At 39.2% G+C, this 23,636-nt stretch overlaps 1 protein-coding gene across 3 annotated transcripts in view; it reads right to left on the bottom strand.

The window, feature by feature from the left end:
* The window catches only part of prkg1b (protein kinase cGMP-dependent 1b), an 82,390-nt gene that overhangs the window by 28,843 nt on the left and 29,911 nt on the right, over window positions 1-23,636 (bottom strand). For all 3 annotated transcript variants that reach the window (XR_003410579.2, XM_027009434.2, XM_027009432.2), the window contains exons 4-5: window positions 8,913-9,018; window positions 5,561-5,624 (exon numbers count right to left, since the gene is read on the bottom strand). Coding sequence is in view for 2 of the 3 variants with exons in the window: in XM_027009434.2 (XP_026865235.2) it covers window positions 5,561-5,624; window positions 8,913-9,018 (170 nt within the window). In the remaining variant the exon portion in view is untranslated. The remainder of the gene's footprint in view (window positions 1-5,560; window positions 5,625-8,912; window positions 9,019-23,636) is intronic.

Here is a 23,636-nt window from a genome sequence, read left to right as displayed (position 1 = left end):
CGTCTCTTTTCTAACTTGGTCCTGTTTCATTGGCTGAAAGCTTTCTTGTATAGTGGCACACAAGCAATACCACAGGATGGATGAAAATGGCAAACCAGAACACACAGTGGAAAGAAACAGAGTAGGTATTCCTGGAAATAAGTCTACACAGAAGCAAAGTGCCTGACAAATTTCGCAAAAGCCAAAGAGAAACCATACACCTAATTTCAGCTACCCATAAGAGCAAGACAAATGACAACAGAATGAACTGCCTCACAGTACATAACCACAGGAAATCTTCTGGCCACAAGACTTTAATTTCACCATCTAAATAACCCCAAATGGAATATAAAATCACATTCTTACTTCTAATTGGCTATTTAAAGACAATGATTGGAAGAATGTGTGAGATCCCTCTCTCAGAATCACAGGAGCCTGGTGTCAGATATCCAGTTCATCTTCAGTCCTCCATTACTCAGTGTGACCCAGGTCCATCTGCTGAGGTCAGTAGTGGATCGTGCTCTCCAACTGGCGGAGTCACTGCTGGGAACAGAGCCCAGCCTGCTGAATTACCACCCCGCTTATCATCATTATGACTAATCAGTGACCCTCCCCACCATTACATCAGCCCACATATAAATGACCCTGGGCCTCCTTCACAGATGTTCAATGTGAGAAAGCCTTCAGAGGAAGCAACAAGCCACTAGCTGGTTAAATAGCAAATCCCCTGTTATTTCAACTCACAGCTCTCTCTCTCTCTCTCTCTCTCTCTCTCTCTCTCTCTCTCTCTCTCTCTCTTCCCTTATTCCCCATCTCCCTCCCTTGCCTTCCTCGCACTGCACAATCATGTCTCACACATCAGATGGAAAACATTGACCCCATGACCTGCACTGCTCCGTGCTCCGTGCCAGTGTGGGAATGACCGCTCACTCCCGCGATCCCGCGCATGCACTTGGGATCAGGACCAAACAATCTCACCATCACTAAGTAGTGTGGGGCAAACAGCAAACCCTGATTTCAAGCCTGATTTATTGGACACAGCTGAGGCAGCTTGGGCAAGACGTAGAGCCTTGTGTTTATACTAGCTGACCCAAGCTGCCAACAGTTGTGCATCTGAGTGGGTGAAACTATCCGGACTGCTTTAGTTTTAGAGGGTGCAGGTTTAGGTTAGCAGTAATCACAGAGCCTTGAAGCAAAGGCCCTAACACAAACAATAAATGAAGCAGACTCGAACACAAATGTTACATGTAGCAAGGGCGCTAACATAAATGTTACATGTTGCAAGGGTCCTAACATAAATGTTACATGTTGCAAGGGCCCTAACACAAATGATAAATGTAGCAAGGGGCCTAACACAAACAATAAAAGTAGCAAGGGGCCTAACACAAATGTTAAATGAAGCAAGGGTCCTAACACAAACGTTACATGTAGCAAGGGCCCTAACACAAACGTTAAATGCCATTAAACAGCTGCCATCTGCTTCTTTTCAATTGTTGGTTTTGTGCTCTAAGTGATTGATGATATTTTTGAAAAAAACAAAAAACAAATCAAAGCCAGTTAACAATTAAGAGAGCAGAAAGAAAAAATGAATGACTACTCTAAGGTCATGTCAAAGTCACACTTTTATAACCAGATATATGCGAGCCATTGAAATATGCCACTAACCTCAGGGCTGGCATTCTGCACATTTATGTCACACATAATTAATCAGGTGAAGATGGCAAAATCTGAAATACCTTAGAATGAAACGCTTCAATCATGCTGACAACAATTTAAAAAACATTCTGCTATCCTGTTGCTAAAAAAGACACTTATTAGTCTGACATGTGAAGTAAACTGACATGTGAAGAAATTGACAGAAAAGGTTTTCCTTCTTCTGTTCTTTCTAGTGTCCTTGTACCTGCTGGTGTTAGCGTTATAATTAAGTATCCATTTTAATTCATTTATTAAAATTGACAAAGCAATGTTGTTGTAATTTCCTTCTCTCAGTGGGTTTTGGAAATGTGATCTTTAAAAACCAAATGGTGGAAATGCACAACCCCATACACATGCTAAGTCATAAGGAGTCTTTTAAGAACAATTTATTTTAATAACTTCATATGCAACCCAGATCCATGTCTCATTTGACAAAAACTACAAATATGTCTTTGCAAGCATTAGCATCAGACATCACACACAGCAGCCTCATTCGCTTTGTTTCACCTGCCAGTATCCTTTAGTTCACTCTAGAATATTCTTTGTCCAGTACTGCACAGCAGTGGCAAACTATTATTCGGTTCTATTATTCAAGGCTCAGTTCCTGTTTTTTAGTAACATACCATTATTCTTGTAGAACGACCACTGATTTTAAGCAATGACTCATTCTCTGCACAATGACATTTATTAGTGCAAAGCCAAAGCCCGCATGGCACAGACAGGCATGGCCCATGGTGAAACCAATGCGTCAAAGAAAGGGACAAAGGAAATGGGACAAATCTCAGCCATTTTACGTTGGTTTTCTGAAAAGGTTCATGTCCTGTCATTTTTTGAAAGATTTAATGTTGTAGGTCTGCCTGTTGCTCTCTGACACAGTCTGACCAAAGCATATTCCAGGTGGGTAGACCTCAACCTGAGTCAAGTCTGATTTATATTGAACTTCACTTCAAACATATTTTGAACAAAAGACTGCAGCTTTGAGCAATGAAGCACCATATTATGTATCAACTGCTGCAAACCGAACATAAAATCCATTTAGGGATTAATTTAAACAATATCTCAGGGTCTATGTTTGTTAAAGGGTATTTTTACCCAAAAGTAATCTTGTCAGATTTAAGTTCTGTGTTGGGATTAACCCATACACATTGTAAACGCCTTCTGAAAACCCAGCCTCAGGAGACATGCAATAGGAAATGCAACTTCATGTATTTTACACTAAGTAATACGTTAGAATAGAAACTAAAATAATCACAATTTGCTATTTGTTACCAAACAGTAGATATCACATTATTTATAAGCAGTTGCTAGTTGGAAAATTACTCCATATGATGTTAGCACATCATAAAAATAGTGCATTAGAATGTGTGGTGTATTGATGTTTATTACAATTTCACACATTGTTTTGATTTATGGATCTGGTATTTTTCTTTATCCATTAATGTGTGGAATTCCTGAATTTTGTCACAGACAATATAAAGTGTTACATGACTTCCATGAAGGGAGATTTCAGAAAAAATTGCTGATCCTGAAGCCATATATACACACTGAGAAGCCTCCAGTGTAAAGAATGAAGACAGAGAGAGAGAGAAAAAAAACACAGGAGTGTCCACAATTACAGGAGACACCAGGTACCGGATGACCCCAGGTGACCCCCAGAGGTAGTGCCCGTTGATCATACCCATTGCAATTACGTTTCATGCCACCATACTCCCCAATGGCTTCATATCCTTTGAATAGAGTACAGGTTTAGAATCTCATTTTTCAAGCTTACTTAAGGAATCTGGCTTTGAGAAATCCTGAGCACATATAAAAAAGTGCTTGTACAACTGCATGTGACAACATATGTTATAGTCCCAGTACTCAGTAATACCTTTCAAGGTCTAATATAAAAACTGCTCATGGTATTTCACAACTGCTTTGAAGAGGCTTTGAGAAAACCATGGAAAACTTCTGTCACCCCATTACGCAATGCTTTATGAGGTGGCAGGCAATGTTCTGCTGAAAACCTGCCTCAGAGTTTGCAAGCAGGAGACCCGCAGCAAGGAAGAGGTCTATGGGGAGCAGTTTACGGAAGATTAGGCATCGGAATAGAAGCATTCCGGCAATACGAGTCATGTTTCTGGTGTTGTGATCGCACTGGTGCTGTAGTAGCAATGTTTCCAAAAGTATTTGTGGAATTATGAATTCCTTTCTAGTTGTAAAACAGTCCAGGCCAGTTAATCTGACATAATTAATTCTTAATCCCCTAGGCTATTATTCATATTTTCATATCACATCACACAATTAACAGTAATAAATAAACCACTAATTTACTTTATCTAGATTCTGTGAGGGTAGATGTTCAATTCAAGAAATAAATTAGCATACTGCTAAAAAAATTAGCATCTACTGCTGAAAAAGGGGGGAAAATGCATGGACACAGTAGCATTATTAATACACTTTTCCCAAATGGACTTGGAAGGCATTTTCACTTGTCTCTTCATGTAAATGAGTTGAAAAGGTTTTGAAGAAACTGAAAGCAAAGGTTTGCCATTTAAGACTCCTTTCTTTGGCCTCTATCTGCCTGCAGTTCTGCATATGGAAGCCAGTTCCCTTTATCTGCAGGTGCCTCTGTGTGCTTTCTTAGTGACTGTGTCAACTAATATTCAATTAACCAACATTCCTGGGAAGTAATATCCAACAGATCCAGCATTCCTGTTGACGTGGAGATGGCATGGCTGTGTATGTTGAGCAGGTAGAGGTCTACCTGGCACAGCCATTACGTGTGTCACAGTGGTTTCCCACCAAAACACTCCAGTAAGCAGCTGTCCCACGGTGAGAACCTGATGACCAGTGAAGGATCAGATGAAATACTACATATTACGCATGCTCACAGATGGCCTGTAGACTTTACTGCTAATAAAGTGGCTGATGATTTTATATGAATTTAGCAATTCCCCACTGGAGAGCAGCACTGCAGTGAAGGGCTTAGTTCCACACCAGGACCAGTCTGGCCGAGTCTTCATAAGGCTCCTGATTAGCTACTAGATGGGTTATATTAGGGTTGGATTAACTACTAGGAGGGTTAGATTAGGGCTGGATTAGGGCTCTGCCATTTAATCCACCATGAAGTTATTTTAGCCTTGAGCCCTTGTGGTTATGGATGTGAAATTCTGCTATGTCAGTAAGTGTGTGCAAACCTCAACAGCCCAAAATAGAATGTGTGTTCCTGAAGCTCCCTGATTGGAGTTTACCGGGTCCATGTCAGTCTGTCCCCTACTCTGCATGTACTAGAGACACTAGAACACTCAGGATTGTGAGGCTTCACCAGCGTGACTTCCTCAACACGGGGCACGTGAGCTATGACTAGGAAAACACATTCTGCCATGTCAACTTTATCTAAATGCACAGGACATGGAAAATATTATTAAACATGAAATGGTGGCAATCATCGTACTTTTTATGAAGTAAAAAAGCCAGTGGCGGCATAAGAGGCGATGTGGTTTGTCACTGGGAACAGCAAGGAAATTGCTTCAGTTGCTCACAGTCACTTTCTAATGGACTGGAAATGAACTGCACTGCATATCTTTAACAGCCTTTTAAGAGATGAATGCATTTCCCAGATGCCAACAGTGTGCAGAATGAGACCCGGTGGCCTACAAAAGATAGTACACTAGCATCATTGTGTCAAAGTTATCAAATGCACTCTAATAAACCCAAAAAGCTTCCCAAAGAGCACGTCCTGTTTTATTAAAAAGCAATATTCAATTTTAAGAACTGCAAGTTATAATAAATTATTTTAATGGCATTCATCTTAAGAAACTGATCCTAAAATTATTTCATCAAACATATGAAGTGAGCACTTTGCCTGCTGTCTGTCGAACAGGAAGGGTTTTGAAGAGCCTACCTCCTCGAGCACATCTGCCAGTTTGCTGAGTATTTCTTCTGGAAGGCCCTGGAATGTTGGAACACTGTCAGATAAAGAACAGAGCAGGTGTGAGCTGATTGGCCAGTACAGCACGCTGCCCTAGGCAGGCACTGAACTTACCCAAACCTGAGCATTCATTTCAAACCTGTGGTTTCATACAAGCAATCATCACTTGCAAGCATATTTGTTTTACACAAAGCCACAAAGCCTGTTTATTTTACACATATGAATTTAAATGCAGCAATCTATAACACGCAGCAGTTTTTTCTGCGGAGGCATGAAGTGATGATTTGGAGAAGTTAAGGGCAGGTACATGCCACATGAAATTCAGGACAAGAAATGGGAAGAGGAAACAGAACTGAGAGGAGAATGAACAGGTTGACAGGAAGAAAGCCACAGCACCTCTTAAGGTTCTTTTCATTTCAACAGCAACTGCCAGTCACACTTAACAGCAAGGGCTATAGGGGAGATGTGCTTTGGCAGTGCTTCCTATTTACATGCCACTGAGATTTAAAAATATCTTTCAAGAATTTATAAGAATAAAATAATTGTTTGACACTGAGAATATTATTCTAATTACAGCAGACAAGCAAACCTCTAGGTTTATAATTATAAATATTATAAATATTATAAATATCTTCATGTTTATTTAAGTGCCCTAATTAAGAGAATGTCCTCATTGTCTCTTTTTTCTTCCAGTTTGGGATTACATTACTCATTTTCAATGTAGCTGAGAGCCACAAGGAGGGTAAAAACCTCATAAAACAAGTGAAAAAATAAAACATTAAGATTTAAACCAATAAAACAATTATACAATATAATAATTACACAATTAAAACACAAATACAAAATCATAACAGAAATATGAAATAAAACAAAAATAATAAAAAAGAAAAAAGAAATATGTTATTCAACATAAAACAAGTACTAAAACAGAACTATAATAAAGTAAAATTTGAAAACCCATAGGAGAAAGTGAGTCCAGCTCCAGAGAAATCTGTCCCCTGTTCAAATGCACTGGTACACCATCGCTAAAAGCCATTTTACCCAGCTCAGTAAAAGCTCAGGATTCTTGAGCGTAATACGATGATTTGAGTGGATTGGATAGAGTCTGTGTTTCACAGTGAGCACATAGGTAATTTACACTGGCACCTGATCAACAAGAGTGCCAGAACAAAAATGAAAAGTAACCAGTGTGTTTCCCTTCTTGGAGACAGAAAGGCCCATCTTAGTCTCTCAGAGTGATATACAGGGTCTAGAGCAGAGTGATATACAGGGCCTGGAGCAGCATGATGTACAGGGTCCAGAGAAGAGTGATATACAGGGCCCAAAGCAGAGTGATATACAGGGCCCAGAGCAGAGTGATATGCAGGGTTTAGAGCAGAATGATATACAGGACCCAGAGAAGAGTGATATACAGGGTCCAGAGAAGAGTGATATACAGGGTCTAGAGCAGAGTGATATACAGGGCCCAGAGCAGAGTGATATACAGGGCCCAGAAAAGCATGATGTACAGGGTCCAGTGAAGAGTGATATACAGGGTCTAGAGCAGAGTGATATACAGGGCCCAAAGCAGAGTGATATACAGGGCCCAGAGCAGAGTGATATACAGGGTCTAGAGTAGAGTTATATACAGGGCCAAAGCAGAGTGATATACAGGGTCCAGGGCAGAGTGATATACATGATCTAGAGCAGATTGATATACAGGGTCTAGAGTAGAGTGATATACAGGGCCCAAAGCTTTCCACGTGCACCCTGACGCATTTCTGTACAGTATAGAACAAATTCCACAATTGTTTTCATTGTCTAAAGAGAAAGAAGAGTCATTTCTGTAAAAGAAGCTTCTGCTTAAATGTATTAATGTATTTCCAAGTCTTTCAGGATTGCTGTGTGCACCAAAGGCCAATTAAGAAATTCGTGCTCACTGAAAGGAGAGGAACGTTTCAGTGATTAATATTTTTGCAGACTCTGCAAAGACACAAACAATGCATCCAATGCACTTCACTAATGTCTCATTCATTAGGAGTGGGCATGTATATATTGATTTCAAAACAAGAGGTCCACCATATCTCTGTAACCAGCTCAACACAACCTAGCATTGGAAGATACTGTTAAAGTCTAACTGCTATGAAGTGGACCTCATCAGATGTATTATGTGGAATACACTGACGCCTTTCATTAAAACTAATGGGAGATTTTGTGAGGTGTGTATTTTAAACCCATTGCTATAAGCTCATATCAGCCTAATGTCTGAAATTTGAATGAGTGATTACAATCTGTAATGAGATACTGAAAACATTACCTACTGACTAGCTGGCTAAACACCTGGTGTCAGTGTTTCTGATTTACACACAATAATGTGACATTTCCTTGAATCACAAGAGAAGGCCAAGTCATATTCATGCTTTATTCAAACTAAAACCAAAGGAAACAAAAATACAAGAAAAAGAAAAGGAAGAACAAAACCAATTGACACAGTTCCAAAGCCACAAAGAACAAGAAAACTGTTAGGAAGGATGATGAAAGGAGGGGAGACAAAGCAGCATGAAGGTCTGAGGAAGGTTCCCATTCAGCTGGTGGTGAGGAGCAACAGCTGACAGAGATGAACCCTCAGCTGCAGAATGAGGAGGCATTGAGAGTGTGTGTGCGTGTGTGTGTGTGTGTGTGTGAGTGAGTGTGTGTGTGTGTGTGTGTAAGTGTGTGTGTGTGTGTGTGTGTGTGTGTGTGAGTGTGTGTGTGTGTGTGTGTGTGTGTGTGTGTGTTAGGTAGGTGAGGGGACCAGGAAACTGGGATGCCTGGATGTGGCCTGTGCCTTGTGTGGCATGACAAATGAAGACATCACTGCATACTGTTACTATTCACACAGACTCAAGCTTCGTGAATATATGATTAACCTGTTATACCGCAAATGTGTGAGAACCAAAAGGAGGAAAAATTGGCTCACTCTCTGCATTATTTGTTAATTACAAATAACTAGATATCTCGATCAATATTACTCACTCACTGAGTGGAAAAGTGTTAAATAGATTTGGATGAGCATAATGATTGATACCACAGGCAACAGCCATCACTTGTCCTGTGAAGGTTGAACCCATCAGCAGAAAGTGAACGTGATTATACGCTCAGCAGAAAACAACCCGATGTCCTGCTTTGCTAAGAGACACTCAACAATAACAAACTGCGCTGCGTAATGATTAAATACTATTAAAGGCACAAACAATAAACCTCAGTTCTAACAAATAGCAGAGAGAGAAAATGTTCTGTGTGGGGCTCAAACAGCAGGACGGTCAGTTAGAGGACAGCTAGTCCAGGAAACACGAGGAAAATTCACCTCTTCAGGAACTCCATGTACTCTGCGTGCTTGATGAGTCCTGTTCTCATCATGATGGTCTGGAAACACTGGCGGTCGATGGCCCATAACTTCACATTCGTAAGAGCTGAGGAAGAGATTCAAGCAAGAGAAAAACAAATCAGGAGGCCTGGGAAGAAAGTCTCTCATGTGACACGCTGATAAAGACTCAATATAGCAGTCAAGCCAAAAGCCTTCAATACAGCAATCAAACCAATCCATTACATTTGTTGAACAAAAGCACTAAACTAGATGATATAAGCTTACATACCTGTACCTGGAAATAAGTTGTCATCTACTGCACATTATTTAGAAAATACAGCCAGGATTGTCACATATTAGAGATCCATATATTGGATTAATGATTTGCTATATTTTAATATTTTTAACAACATATTAAAATCATATAAATTTGTATAATAGAAGCATAGTATTTGTGTGTGTGTGTGCGTGTGCATGCGTGTGTGCACGTCTGCGCATGTGTGTGCGGGCACGCGTGTGTGTGCGTATGCATGTGTGTGTGTGTGTGTGTGTACTGATGTCATAACTATCTCATAAACTTTCAGTCTTCTCTCCCTCTTAAGTCAGACTGAACTCTTATTCACCTGCTTTTATGGTCCTTGTAATTCACTTATTTAGTTCATACTGTTGTCCAGGATGTAAGCAAAGCTATAGGAATTTGGTGGATTTATCTGAGGTGAGTTACAAATGAGCTGTCTCCCTCCAGCAATACTCCAAGACTCTAATGGACCTCTCAGATGAGCTTTTTGGAGTTAATTATTTACCAGATTATTTTTAGATGAACACCACTTGGGTCCTTGCTGGTCTCCTGATATGGCAGTTCTACGACAAAAATGTGTGTGAGGTTCCATTAGAAATTCAGCTTTGCTTACAGCTCACCCATGGGGTCTTGCTCATCACCTAAAAATATCACCTTTGTACATGCCTGCTGTAATTTAAGAGTGATTAACTACAACACTATAAACAAAAAAGGCATTTGCCTGAACATGATTCTTAAAGCAATGTGTGCACAACACTGTTATTTTATTATGTTTTTGTGCAATATACTAATAAAGTAGCATAAACATAAGACATGATTACAATCATCTCACCCAGCACTTTAAAAGTCCAATTATTCAGCATATTTCTATATATTGCCTTATTTATTTTTATTTGTTTCTAAGTTAAGTGTTCTTGCCCATTTTCCCATATATTCCTTTAGCATCACAACTTTTTTAAACGATGATACATACTTGTAACCTAGTTTTAACACCTGAGCACTGATCCAGGACCTGTCACTGAGGATGTATGTCACTTGTACTGACCTCTCAACAACTTCAACTAAAACTTTGTCACTTTGAATGTAACTACAAGACATCAAATGGTAATCAAGACATACATTATAACATAGTTAAAAAAACAAAAAAACAACAAAAAACCCCCCCACAGACATAAAGAACCAGATTCCTTTGATTTCAGACTGTATTCACCTGCGTTCTTCTTTTGACATGGATGTTCATTCAACACTGCAAGAGTGCACTTCACCTCAGCAGTTAAGGCATTTGACAAGCAGAAAGGCTAAGATGCTATCTTCAAGCTCAGTCTGGAGATTGTGCTGATATTGCTTTCCAGACCAGATTAATCTCTGAGAGGATCATATCTCTCAGCTCAAAGCTCATCTCTGGGTAGTGAAGTGCCTCAGAAAGAGCCACACAAATTTAAAACCTTTAAAACTCTCTCTGTGGTGAAAAGTCATGTACAGGACATTAATACAGATCTAAGAACATAACACGGCTCAAGGCTCTTCAGATCAGTTAACCTTTCAAATGTGGTGACCTTTTGAACAAATTACTCAAAGAAAAAACTATGACTTTAAAAAAACTAGAGCCATGAAACACATATGCAATATCACATGAGTAACTTGTAAAGGCAAAAAATGTTATTGCAGAGTTCTATTATCTTTCACAACAGCAGAAATATAACCAATCTTTTTAGATGGGACTATAGACTTTGAGTATGGGTCTAATGTGCAGTATTCAGAATCACCTTAAACAATTTTTTCATGACATTTTATATTGCCTACATTTGTACAATGAACATAATTTATGAGTTCTGTAGCAGGATCTGTAATCTCTGATTTTTGAGTAAAACACATTTAAGGTGTTTTTAATGGAGCAGCTATGCACCATCTAAAACAAAGCATTATGGGTAGGCACGATATAGCCGACAGATTGATGCCTTTTTGATGGACAGTGCATTTAGCTCTGGTCAGTGTCAACCATATTCATTTTGATATAGAGCAGCTATACCTGTGTTCCTGCCCCATCACTCAGTAAGCCAAGCGTCAAGTGGCTTATCTTATGCTAACAGAAGAGCACAGAGAAGCACCTGATCAAAGGAGATACATGCTCTCTGTGGAAATGTTGGATCAACATTAACAAAACATAATTTAAAACATCAATCTTTAATGTCTAATTTACGTGTATAAAGCATTGATCACTTCACTTCAGAAATCCGTTTTTTCATCATACTAATTTAATTTAATGGTTTCAGAAGTTAAGGCATATTTTGATTCATTTATTTTCCACAGCAGGCGTTTGAGAGACTGAACTTGCACGATTCTCTTTTCAGGTTTGTTTATGCATGCTTGTTTAAAAAAAGGTATGACAGCTGAGGCAGCCAGGGCCTTTGAGAACAAAGGTCAACTAAAATGTTCTTTACATTTATGGTAAAACAGTTAAACTGGTTAAGTAAAGATCACTGAACACTGAAAGTATAGTCAAAGAGATCAGTTGGCACTGACATCATTTGAAAGTTTTAAAGGTGATTCATTGGTGATTGATGGTCATTCAACATTCAACTGAACTGAATGAACTGAATGAACACTGCATAATAATCAATTAGACAAAATTTGCGATTCCTTTACAAATTAGACGCATCCAAGTTTAAATATATGATTATTGTCACGGACTGCTCCTCCCCCCATAGTCACGTGCAACGGCCCGCTGCGTGCAGGGGGATGCACCAATGTATTGTGTCACTTATTTTTGTAACCACACCCCTCAGGATTGCACACATGTGTATAGGGTTCAATGTTAATGTCTTGTGTGTCTATTTAAGCCCCTGTCCGTGTGTGCTCCCTTTGTTGGTCATTGTCACTGCGTATTTGTTACTGTAGATCTTTGTAGCCGTAACGCTGGTTTGTGTATGTCATGAGTTGCTGTATATGTGTTCTTTGTTTAAATGTTACATGTATAACCGTGATTACCGTAAATGTTGTATGTGAGTGCCACCGTTGTTGTCTGTTTTATGCCAATAAACGTCCTACATCATCGAGGGAGTCTGTGCGTCCTGCCCCGCGCCCTGCGACACTCAGGCCAGCAACATTACAATTATCTTGCCTGCAAAATCGTACTTAGTGCAGTTTCTCTTTCTACGTTTACCCTGCATCTCTTAAAACCAGCAACATGAGCAAATCAAGTTTACATAAACCTTTAAGTGCCAAATTGATACCATGCAAGATTCGGTTGATCTTTTTGTGCTTATTTCTATGGAAGTGACACAAAATGTATGTCAATATGCAAGAGACGATGCCATTTCAGACTGGTGGTGAAATGGCAGGAGACAAGAATATTGATCAAAGTAATGAAATTGGTATTGACTGGTATTCTTCTTCTGCCGGAACATTGATGTTGCCTTAAGGGACTTGTTTGAATATAGCACCGATTCTATTTTACTGATAATTACTACTAATGTTTCACAGATGTTCATGTACAGTGGATGGCATAGTTTGGTCACAACATTTAATCTACATGATCTACTAATTAGAACAGATAATCCCAACTTCAGTTTCCCTCAAACTTTAACCACAACAAGCAGGACCTTCATTGTTTGGACTGGAAGAATTATGTCAGACCTTAACAGTCGGACATCATTACTTGTAATGATGCTGACTTATCAATGTTATCAGGCGCTGAGCTGTCAATAGCAACCACGCTATCTTTGATGGTTCCCGCTTTATGGCCAAGCTATCAGGAGGGTCCAGTCTCGCTGATACTGCCAACGGAGCCGCCGCAACATTAACACGGCTTATTGATTCTGTCACAAGGCAGTTTGAGTCCCGCTTCTGTGCTCCAACATGATGGGGCATGTGGTGGCCCTGTCTCACTGAGGAATGGGGTAAGACACAGCACACTGGGAGAGAGCAGTTAGGGCCTAATGACTACCATCGGAAGAGAGTGACAAAGAGAGAGAAAGAAAGAAAGAAAGAAAGAAAGAAAGAAAGAAAGAAAGAGAGGTGGGAACAGAGAGATGTGTGGTTGCTACTGGTCTATGCAAATAAATGGCTTGTGTTTTTATTTCCAAATAATTGAGTGGTTTTGTGATACCAGATTACAATTTTATTCTGTTATATTTAATTCTATTTTACCTTCATCTTTCCTATACAGCTATTTAATTAAGAAAGCCAATATGAGCCCTAATTACTTTTAGCAAAAAATGAGACTGACAGGAACATAAGGCAATTTAAAAGTCGCACTTCTGTGGGTATGACATGGGTGTCATCTTGGTTAGTTCTAATCTACACACTCATACCAACCAGACATGAAGTCATTAATGTCATGTAAATGTACACGCTCCAGGGATTTTCTTACCAACCAACCAACTGTCTGGACTCAAACCAGGCAATCAGCACGCCTGGCCAAGAAATTTGTGGAAATGTCATGTGATTTGCACACGTGCATTACTAAGCTTGGCTGCACCTTTCAAAAAGTGTGACTGTTATAACTCAGAGCGCACATCACTGTGAGAATTCTCACCACCAATAAAACATGCATTTCAAATGCCAGAAGGTGTTTGGGAAAAGCGGCCCTGGTTAGTGATTGTGCAGCAAATTTCCTTTAATCAACCGGGGAGCCAACAAGGTTGTGGAAGGGTTTGACAAGGTTCAGCCTAGGGCAAAGGGCAAAGGGCAAAGTGCAAAGTCTCCATGAGCTCATAAGCACGATCTGCGTTCTACTGCCACACCCTCCGGTACTCCTAATGGACCTCCTTGCCCAGTGTCGCATGAATCCAGGGGCAGAAACTGGCCAAACTCTGAGCATTTGTTTAAGCATTTGTCTTCCGAAGAAACAGCTTGGACAATCAGTTGCTCCAAAATAAGGTGCATGTCCAAGAAATATATTCCTAATAAAGCTGCACATGGCACAGTTGAGAAATTCATGGAGGCACCTGATTCATGCACAATTATAATTTGCGTAATTATACTGCAGGGGCATGAGAACCCTCAAGCCCAGACAGCTCTGGGAACAAAGATGGGAGTGATCATATTTTAATTGTGTATGAAGCCATTGATAGCCATTGATAATTGTGTATGAAGCCATTGATAGTCACAGAGCTATCATAGAGCAAGGAATCTGTTTAAATGCAGTTCTTAAATGAAGAGTGATTTGAGGGTTAGGGTTAAGATTAAGTGGACTTCAAAACTTCAGGCTCAAACTAGTGACTGTGGTCATCGTTCAGAATGTCACCTCATTTATTGCATCTAAGTCACATCACAACTACATGAAAACAAGAAAATAACGACATTCCAAAAGGGACATTCACTACACCATAAGTTAAGACTAAGCACTTTAATATTAGTATAACAACATCCACTAGACTGTAAGTTAAGACTAACCATTCATTTTGATAAATAAGGATACACCATGCAGGGAATGTACAAAATGACGTCTGGCTGTTTCTTGACCACACCCACAAAATGTTCCCGCCATTTTTCCAAAATCCAATTTGCCGGTAATTACTACAGTCTTGTGAAAGATATAATGACTAGATCCTGGATGATAAACATGTTTACCAAGACAATAATACAGCTGGTATCACGCCACTGCCGAGCAGATGCTTTCCACTGTCACACACACCAATCCAGACTAATGAATATTCAGTGTTGATCGTGAAACGGTGATGTAATCTTAAAGCTGCCCTAGCGAGATTAGTGTACTACCACTGGGGTAAATCAGGAAGCCTTGGAAACAGGGAGAGTAGGGAACAGGGAAATCACTTTGCATTTACTTATTTGTGCTAGCTAAGGATACTTAGAGTAGACAACTAAAGCCTTTTGTAAGCCGCTCTGGATAAGAGTGTCCGGTAAATGCCATAAATGTAGATATAAATGACCACCTCAGTCTGAACCTTCCGATGCACGATGGGAAAGAGAAAACATAGAACAAAGGCAGAGCAGCATGGAACAGAGAGAGTGATCTGTCAGCTTCAATCAAGTCCCATTATTGATTAATCCTCTTAATGTTATTCTTGACAAAGTAAAACACACTTCTGAAGGATGCCTTGGCACATTAGCTGCTTCTCTGGGTGAGATGGGTCATAGAAAAAGGCTGAATTTGTATTTCAGCTAATATGACATTTCATCACTGAGACAACTAACCCAACAATGATATTTCATTAATCAATGACAGTGAAAAGCCTGAAACATTGTGGTGGGGGGAATATAAGCATAGCTTCAGGAGAACATACGCATGGCTTCTGGAGTAACCGAACAAGATCTCAGGAGGATCTTTAGAGAGACTGAGGTTTTCTTTAAAAAGGGCCTAGCAAATCTGTGACTGGAAACATAAAGAAATCAAGATTTAGCTTCACTTTAGAGAGGCAGATTTGTCTATAACATAAAAATCATTGTCAGTTCACCAAAGAAGCAAAAGCAAACTCAGATTTGAAAAACATGTCTGTGTTCCATCAGGCCTGTAAAGGATTTGTATTTGTACTGCCTTATTGTTATGAGATTGGGACAAGCTGGTTTATGTGTGTGTAACTTAAGTGCAAAGTGAATGTCTGTTTTGAAATGACTTTATGTTTGTGAAAACACTTTTGAACCATGCTGTTGAAATTTGTCCCTTGTGTGGTACCGTAGTTCGCCGGGAGGAAGAGGAAATTAAAATGTCTGGTGTGTTTCACTGTTTGCATTGCCTTGGACTACAGGATTGTACTTGGCAATGGTCATTCAAGTCTACTTTTGCATATTTTAATGTGATAGAAGAGATTATTGTGTCGCCCTTGTGGGGTGGAGTGAGGTGTGGCATTATGAATTCATTATGTTTGATTAGTTTTAATTGTCTGCTATACTTGACCTTTTCCATCTCTGTACTATTATGGATTTGTATAAGACATAAAATGTTTGTGCTTGCATGTCTTGATATAGTTTTTATGCTGCTGAAATGTATTTGTAGAAAAAATAAGAGACATATTGAGCATCAATAGAGACTCTTATTTTGGATTCCACAGGCTGCAGTTAAAACTCTGCCTCATTTGTGTCAACCAATATACTGCAGTCTGCTGAGTCTGAGTCTGCTATAGTCCACACTGCTGAGTCTGGGTCTGCTATACTGCACACTGCTATCTTTGTTGCTGGACAGCCTGCCTCAGTAATTGATATATAGAGATACTACACATGCAGTGAGAGATGCCGGTTAGCTGAATGATTTCAAAATGCACTGAACTGTTACACAATTATATTTTGATAGAACCAAAAAGATTAAGTTCCCATTCCTAGTGTTTGAAACTACGGGACACATTGTTAAAAGCTTAAAATGGGTTTACATCAAATTTGAAATAATTTTGAAGTTACATCTAAGTGATATACATGCCTAGAGCTACTTATGTCACCTTTCCTTAACTAATGTGAGAAAGATTAAATTTGTTTAATACTTAGTGCACAACTATTTGAATATCTTGTGCGTTTTAAGGTTAATGTTTGATGTGAATGACATCACACAGCACTTTTGAAACCACTGCTACCTGAACTTAGATGCAGACAAAATAAAGTTAATAGTTACAGCAATATTAATATCAAACTGCTATAGGAATATAAAATGTGACCTCTCTTGAAAGAGAGAAAGGTAAAAAGATTCGTGAAAAGGCTTTTTTGACATCTTATAATTCCTGGAAGCAGATATCAAGAATGGCTAGAAAACTGGAAACATTCTGTTCAAAGGAAAATATAGATAACCGAACAATAACCGAACACATTTAAAGTGGATATGACAGTGTAAATCAAAGTTATGAGCTCCTTCAACATAATTCTACTAGCACTCCAGACATGAAGAAACTGGATGCCAGTAATACACTGACTACAGAAATGTGTTCTTGATTTACTTGTAATTGATTAGAAGTAATCCATGAAGCCTTTAAAGAGGAAGGAGAAAATCAAAGAGTGAGGATGGTTTTAAACATTGAGTGGTATGAATCCATCTTTGGAGGTACAAACACTAAAGCATTGTCTCAGAGGAAGCGGTTAAGGACAAGTTCCAAAGCTAGTAGAGGGCAAGCTGATGCTAAAGCAGAACTTGCAGGCAAATTAGAACAAGTAAAGTTTCTGCAGGAGACGCAAGCTCAACATGCTAAACTTAGCATGCTGGAAAGTGAACAGAAACTCCATGACTCACAAATGTTTGGTAGAAACAAAGAAATCAAGATGAAGGTAGAGGAGGAGAAAATAAAGCTACAAATGACACAAGCAAACTTGGATGTTAGAGTGGCTGCAACTTAGGGTAAAACATACAATAGACGAAGGTGATGTTCAGAATTCACAGTGCGAGTTAAACAATGCCATCCTAATAATAGCATAATACAACCCTAAAAACAGAGTGACTCAAACAGACTATTAGGGATTCAAGCTGTATTATAGCAGTCACAAGTTTCATCTCACAGTTCAACAGTTATTCTGGCTGAAGCGAGTGCAAGCTCATTAAGCCTAAATCGACTGCCAGTTCCCATGTTGCAATTCCCACGTTAAAGGATTGGCTATTTTCAGTGACTGATAGGTGATTCATACGCTTTTGGAAAAAAACTACCAAAGTGGCTTGTACAGAAATGGAGCAGAATAACACATCATGGAAAAACACATCTGGAGAATATACAACTTTCTTAGGTTTCACAAAGCTTATGCTTAAAGAAGCCCAGATAGGCTTTAACCTTCTTTCATCTTTCATTCTGCAAGATCTTGTCAGCCAGCTGAATGTAGTCACTCAGTCATTACAACTGAAGTCAGTGCAGTGATAGCCATAGACAGTCATAGTAAGTAAAAGTGCTTGTAGTCTACAAGTTTGAGTGATTATACAATTACGGGAAGCATATACAGGCCATTTCAGTCTTATATACCAACCAGAGTCACAGCGTTGCAGTGGCTTCATCTCAGACATCTGGCAAATAAGTTGTCATCACTTCAAGATTGTGTTCTGGAACTGTTAATTGGATATAACTGTCCTGCAGCTTTGGTGCCACTTCAGGGTGAGAACAAACCATTCACACAGAGGACTGAGATAGGATGGTTTATAATAGGAGCGTCTTACCCCCACCTGGATAGGCAAGGAATAGGGTTACAGTGAAGCAGATGCCAGTTCATCAGCCACAGACATTTTTAAAGTTTTGGAATCAAAGGCTTCAGTGAGAAGAGTTGTGAAGGTAACTATGTCTCCCAGGTTGATGTGTGCTTTATTACGCTTCTCATTGAGAACATCCAGCAAAGAGAGGATAGCCACTTACACCACTTTTCCACCGGTGCATATTTTAAGAACAGACCCGTGTTTTCACAGGTTTGAGATTACATATGTAGATGTGGATGCTCCATCATCTGGAACCAGAAGTTGGAAAACGTCATATAAACTATATGGCCATATTGCAAGTAATGCGTTTGTTTCTTCTGTGGACCACTGATTATTCATTACTGTTGTATTTGCTGTGGTTCTCATGCTGTAAATGATGGTAAGGCAGGTAAACAGTTTTACGAGGTGGCACTAGGACCCTGCCCTTCAGTCATTTGTGTAACAGGTTCGTTGGTTACAGACCTGCAAGATTATGGGGCCAGAATGGCACCAATGTTTCTGTCTGAGAACCTGTGGAAAAATGTAGCACTGTTCGGGACTTTGGCACCAGCACCGGAACAAGAGATAATCCTCACATTTTTAGGCCCTTGTCCACACCTTGTCCCAAATAAGAAATTGGATATTGTCCACCTGCAATACATTAAGAGGAGACTGAAGGCCAATCAACAGTATCATAAGCAATATAAAGGTTTCATGAAGACTATTATTAACAGGGGCAATGCAGTGACATCTGTCAGAGAGACTGTTTGGTAGATACATTTACCTGACACTTTTATCCAAAAGAGACTTACAATTACAAGCAATTTGAGGGTTAAGGAGCTTGCTCAGGGGCCCAACAGCAGCAAATTGGCAGTGGTGGGGCTTGAATCAGAAACCTTCTGACTAATAGTAAAGTACCTTAACCACTGAGCTTCCACTGCCCTGTACTTCAGTCTGGTGTATAACATCCAAGGAAACCTGACAAGTTCAGAGTTGTCTTTGTGCAGGTAAATTTTACAACTTCTCACTGAATGAGTCATGTCTGTTGATGGTCCCTGATCTGATTAATTCTTTAGTAGGAGTCCTCTGCCTTTTTAAAAAAGAAGGTGTGACCATCATCTCCAACACTGAAAGGATGTTCATTGCATCATCTCTGAACCACACAACTATCTTAGGTTTGTATAGTGGGTAGATGGAGGCTTTGATATGGAGCCTAAGCAATGCCAGATAGCACTTCACCTTTTTGTGTAGCCTCTTCTCTAGGGTGTGCTAATTTTGGTCTAAAATTCCCAACATAGCAACACAAAGCAGATTATCAATATTTGTTGAGAACAGTTTCTACATCAACAGCAATTTAGTTCCTTTAATCACGGAAACCAAAGGTAATCCTATCCTTCCTGTTGAAGCACAGGAAAAGGTTATGATGTGGATTCTTCCAAAACAGTGACAAGTATCAAATGCCTTGACCATAATCCAGACTTTACCTGCACTTGGCATTCAGTGGTTAACAGAGGGTGATAGCTTTTAGACACACATCAGCGCATCCATTCAATCATATTGTATGATCCACATGGATCCTCCTTGTATGATCCACATGGATTTTTATAATATGAGGTTACACATAAGCACCTTTTTTAGTAGCCAAGGGCACTTTACAATCAAAACACTGCTTTTAAATCCAGGCAATATACAGCAGAGAGGCCGAATGCTCTCATCTGGAAGCCACAGCTCCCTGTAGTACTGCATCAGACACAGGAAGGGGAGAGAGGATAACACCCAGCAGAGATTGCCATCCATCACTGGATATGCAGACACACAGTCATTCACAAATTTATGGATAGATCATCTAACATCCCAATGTGAACATTTGAGAATAAAATCAAGTAAATATCAACACGTGCACATTGTGACTCCTCTTAATAAGAAACGGTCCAAAACAGTCCATTCCACAGAACTTTGTAGGCACTAGGAATGAATTCAGGGAAGAACTTAAACAGTATAACAAAGCTTTGGGAGCATTCTTGGCTAAGAAGCGGTGTGGATTCATCTTCAGTGCCCCCACAGCATGTAATGCAGATGACGTTTGGGAGCATCAAATATGGACCTTTCAGAATGTACCGAATACTATGTTGGCTCAAAGTCTAGGTAGACTTAAGGGCTTTCCTTAGGACAATATTTTGTGTATCCATGAATAACTGTCCACTGATTGTAGATGGAATAGATGATCCCAACTCGCTTGTGCCTATAACACCTAATCATCTAAATTTAATGAAGTCACAGGTTGCTCTTCCACCACCTGGAAAATTTATGAGAGAATATATACAGTACACCACAGTAGTGTTGTGTTGAATATTTGATTGAGTAATTCTGGAGTGGAATGGAAGAAGGACTACCTTCTGAATATCTCGACAGAAGTGGCATGTTGCCTGGTGCAATCTCATAATGAATTTTGTTCCTTGCATGCTACCATAGATTGTTCACAGAGGAACTTAAAGTGGCTGGTGGGTTTCACTCTTTGGATGTAGCCTTGGTCATCATGATTTTATCTGGCGAAGGTTACTCTTGTACAAATTTGTCATTCAAGCCTAATTTTGCATATTTTAATACAACAGAAGAAGGGAATATCATACTGTACTTTACATTCCTTGGTGAGCGGAATGAGGAGTGGTGTTTTTAATTCATTATGTTTACTCAGTTTGGTAATTTGGGTAACATATTCAATAAATTGTGTAATTTGATGTTAACTACTCTTTATATTTATTCACATTTGTAGTATGATGAATGTGTACAAGATTTTAAATGTTTGTGTTTTTATCTCTTGATACAGTTTTCATGGAGCTGAAATGCACTAATGGATCAAGCATCACTGAATCTGTGTTTGTACATTGTGATGACCAGAGATGAACAAAGAACAAAAGACACATTCCGCAGCAGTTGGGCTTTCACTTCAGATTTGGAGGGCTGCAAGCGAGGCTTATCACCACATGTATAAAACAAAGATTTCAAATGAGTCAATCTGGGAAGGTATTAAGAGGCCATTATTAGTAGTATTGTAGAATGCATCTTGTTCCTAAGGTTTAACCACAACTGATTCTTGTGATTTTGCAATTAGAAGAGAGACGAGGATCTGAAAATACTCATGCTAGATTAAAGCTATCACTCAAGAGCGGCTGCACATAGAGCAAAATGAAGCGGTGTCCTGTAAAATGTACTGAGAAACTGGTAACCTGACTTATGGTACAGAAACATAGTCCCATTTACCTGAATACTACCAAAAATATCCTCTGATATGGTGTTTTTGGGTATATGCAGACCGCAATACACGATGACATACCATTGATCAGTCGAATGAGAGGAATGGTGAAAGGAAGCAGCACTGCTCCTTGAGGAGCACTGTCTGTGAAGATGGTCTGTTTTACAGTTTAGTGGCCCATTATCCAGAAATAATGTGGGTCGGAATGCTTTGACTAAAGTGAATATTCTACAGTGCCATAAAATATCTGTCATCTCTTAATCAGGTTAAAGTACTTTTAAATGACCATCCCACTGAGAGCAGTATTGTTAGTGTTTATTAGGACTGTCTGTTTTATTTGTTGTATATCCTATAAAGGTTCTGTCTAATTTTTGGTTTTAAGTTGTTTTTTTTTTTCATATTTACACTCAATTTATTATTCATTTCATTTTAGCTTCATTTTAGCTTTTATGTGTTAATTTTGTTTTACTGTGATCTAATGGAAGCGAGACTTTGGTCTCAGTGGACTATTCCCTGTAAAAATAAATAAGTGAACAAATGTTACATTTAAATTTCTAAAACTAATTAGTAATAAAAACACTCAACAAAAGTAAATATTAATTTTAAAAGTTCTCAAAATTGGAGCAAAAATAGGTTTTTTTATATTTTTATTTTTTATATTTTCCTGTTTTTTGCAAAGTGAGGCTTGATATATATATATATATATATATATATATATATATATATATATATATATATATATATATATATATATATATATATATATATTCTCCCCCTAAAAAGATCATAAAAGCCATTTGGTTGGTCAGAAGCTCAGGTAGGTAATACGGACTGAGACCCACAAGCTCACCCTCTCCTTCAGCACTTTGGGCCAGACGTTCAACAGGTATCCTTTGCTTTGCCATTCATAATGCATTATATGTTTAGGAAACGTCTCTGCTGTTGCTTTCATTTCAAGTTTCAAGTTTCAAGTTTGGTTTATTTGTCACATACATAGTCATACACAGTATAACTCGTAGTGAAATGGTTGAGAGTGCTCTGTCCAAACTGAGGAAAAAGAAAACAGGGGTACATAGAGAAATATATATATTCTATATATGTACAAAAATATATTAACAATGTATGTACAATATATGTATATTATGTTTATATACACAATGTACAATGTATATGGTTGTGTATATATGTATGTACACAATGTACAGAATGTACAGTTCTATCTTGTAAATGACATATTTACAGTTATGTTACATGGTGGTGGTGGTCCCCACAGTTTATCAGTTTCCCTGATTCAGGGCCTGAATGGCCTGTAGGAAGACGCTCCTCTTTACAATCCTCCTGGCCTTGGTCTGGCACCGCTTGTAGTAGATGGTCTGCAGGTCAGGAAGTTCCGTGTGAATAATGCGCTCTGCTGAACGCACTACCCTTTGGAGTGCTTGTCTGTCCTTTCTATTCATATTCATTCTCATTCATATTCAGATATATAGGTGGCTGATAGTGATAATACAAGTTAGTGCCTGGTAGTCTTTTTTATTACGTTTTTATTTCTTTCTCGCCTAAATTATACCCCCAAACTTCTAAGTGTGTGTGAGCTCCACAGAGGTCCAATGAGGTTTTCCCTCCTGAAACGCAAGCTGCTCTCATTTGAGGCTCCCTGCAGCACAAGTGGGAACTAACGGTGTGATATATTTAGCAGCGCGTGAAACGCAGCAGTTGAATGCCAAGTGACACGGGTGATGAGCAGAGACGTCTACATCCTGGCAGTGTGAGGGGAGAATCCTGTGATTTGGACAAAAAAATGTGAGGATCCTTCTATTATTCTTGACAACAAATTATCATCTCATAATACAATATATTTTGCAGAAGACTGCTGAGGATGAATGGTAGCAGATGGGAAATGGGAACGTCTCCTGGGAAGATGAAGACAGCAGAGGAGCCGTTGGGGTGGCACGTCGGAACCCTGCTATTTCACCCCTCGCCAGATCACTTTGTCACGCACAGCCCTCCACCTCCATGAATTTACACCAGAGTGAGAAGTGAGTTAACATCAGTTAACATCAGTTTAGGTTGCCAGATTGGCAC

Source organism: Electrophorus electricus, chromosome 14 (genome assembly GCF_013358815.1).
Source record: "Electrophorus electricus isolate fEleEle1 chromosome 14, fEleEle1.pri, whole genome shotgun sequence".
Taxonomy (NCBI): domain Eukaryota; kingdom Metazoa; phylum Chordata; class Actinopteri; order Gymnotiformes; family Gymnotidae; genus Electrophorus; species Electrophorus electricus.
This window is presented reverse-complemented; position numbering and strand designations above follow the sequence as displayed.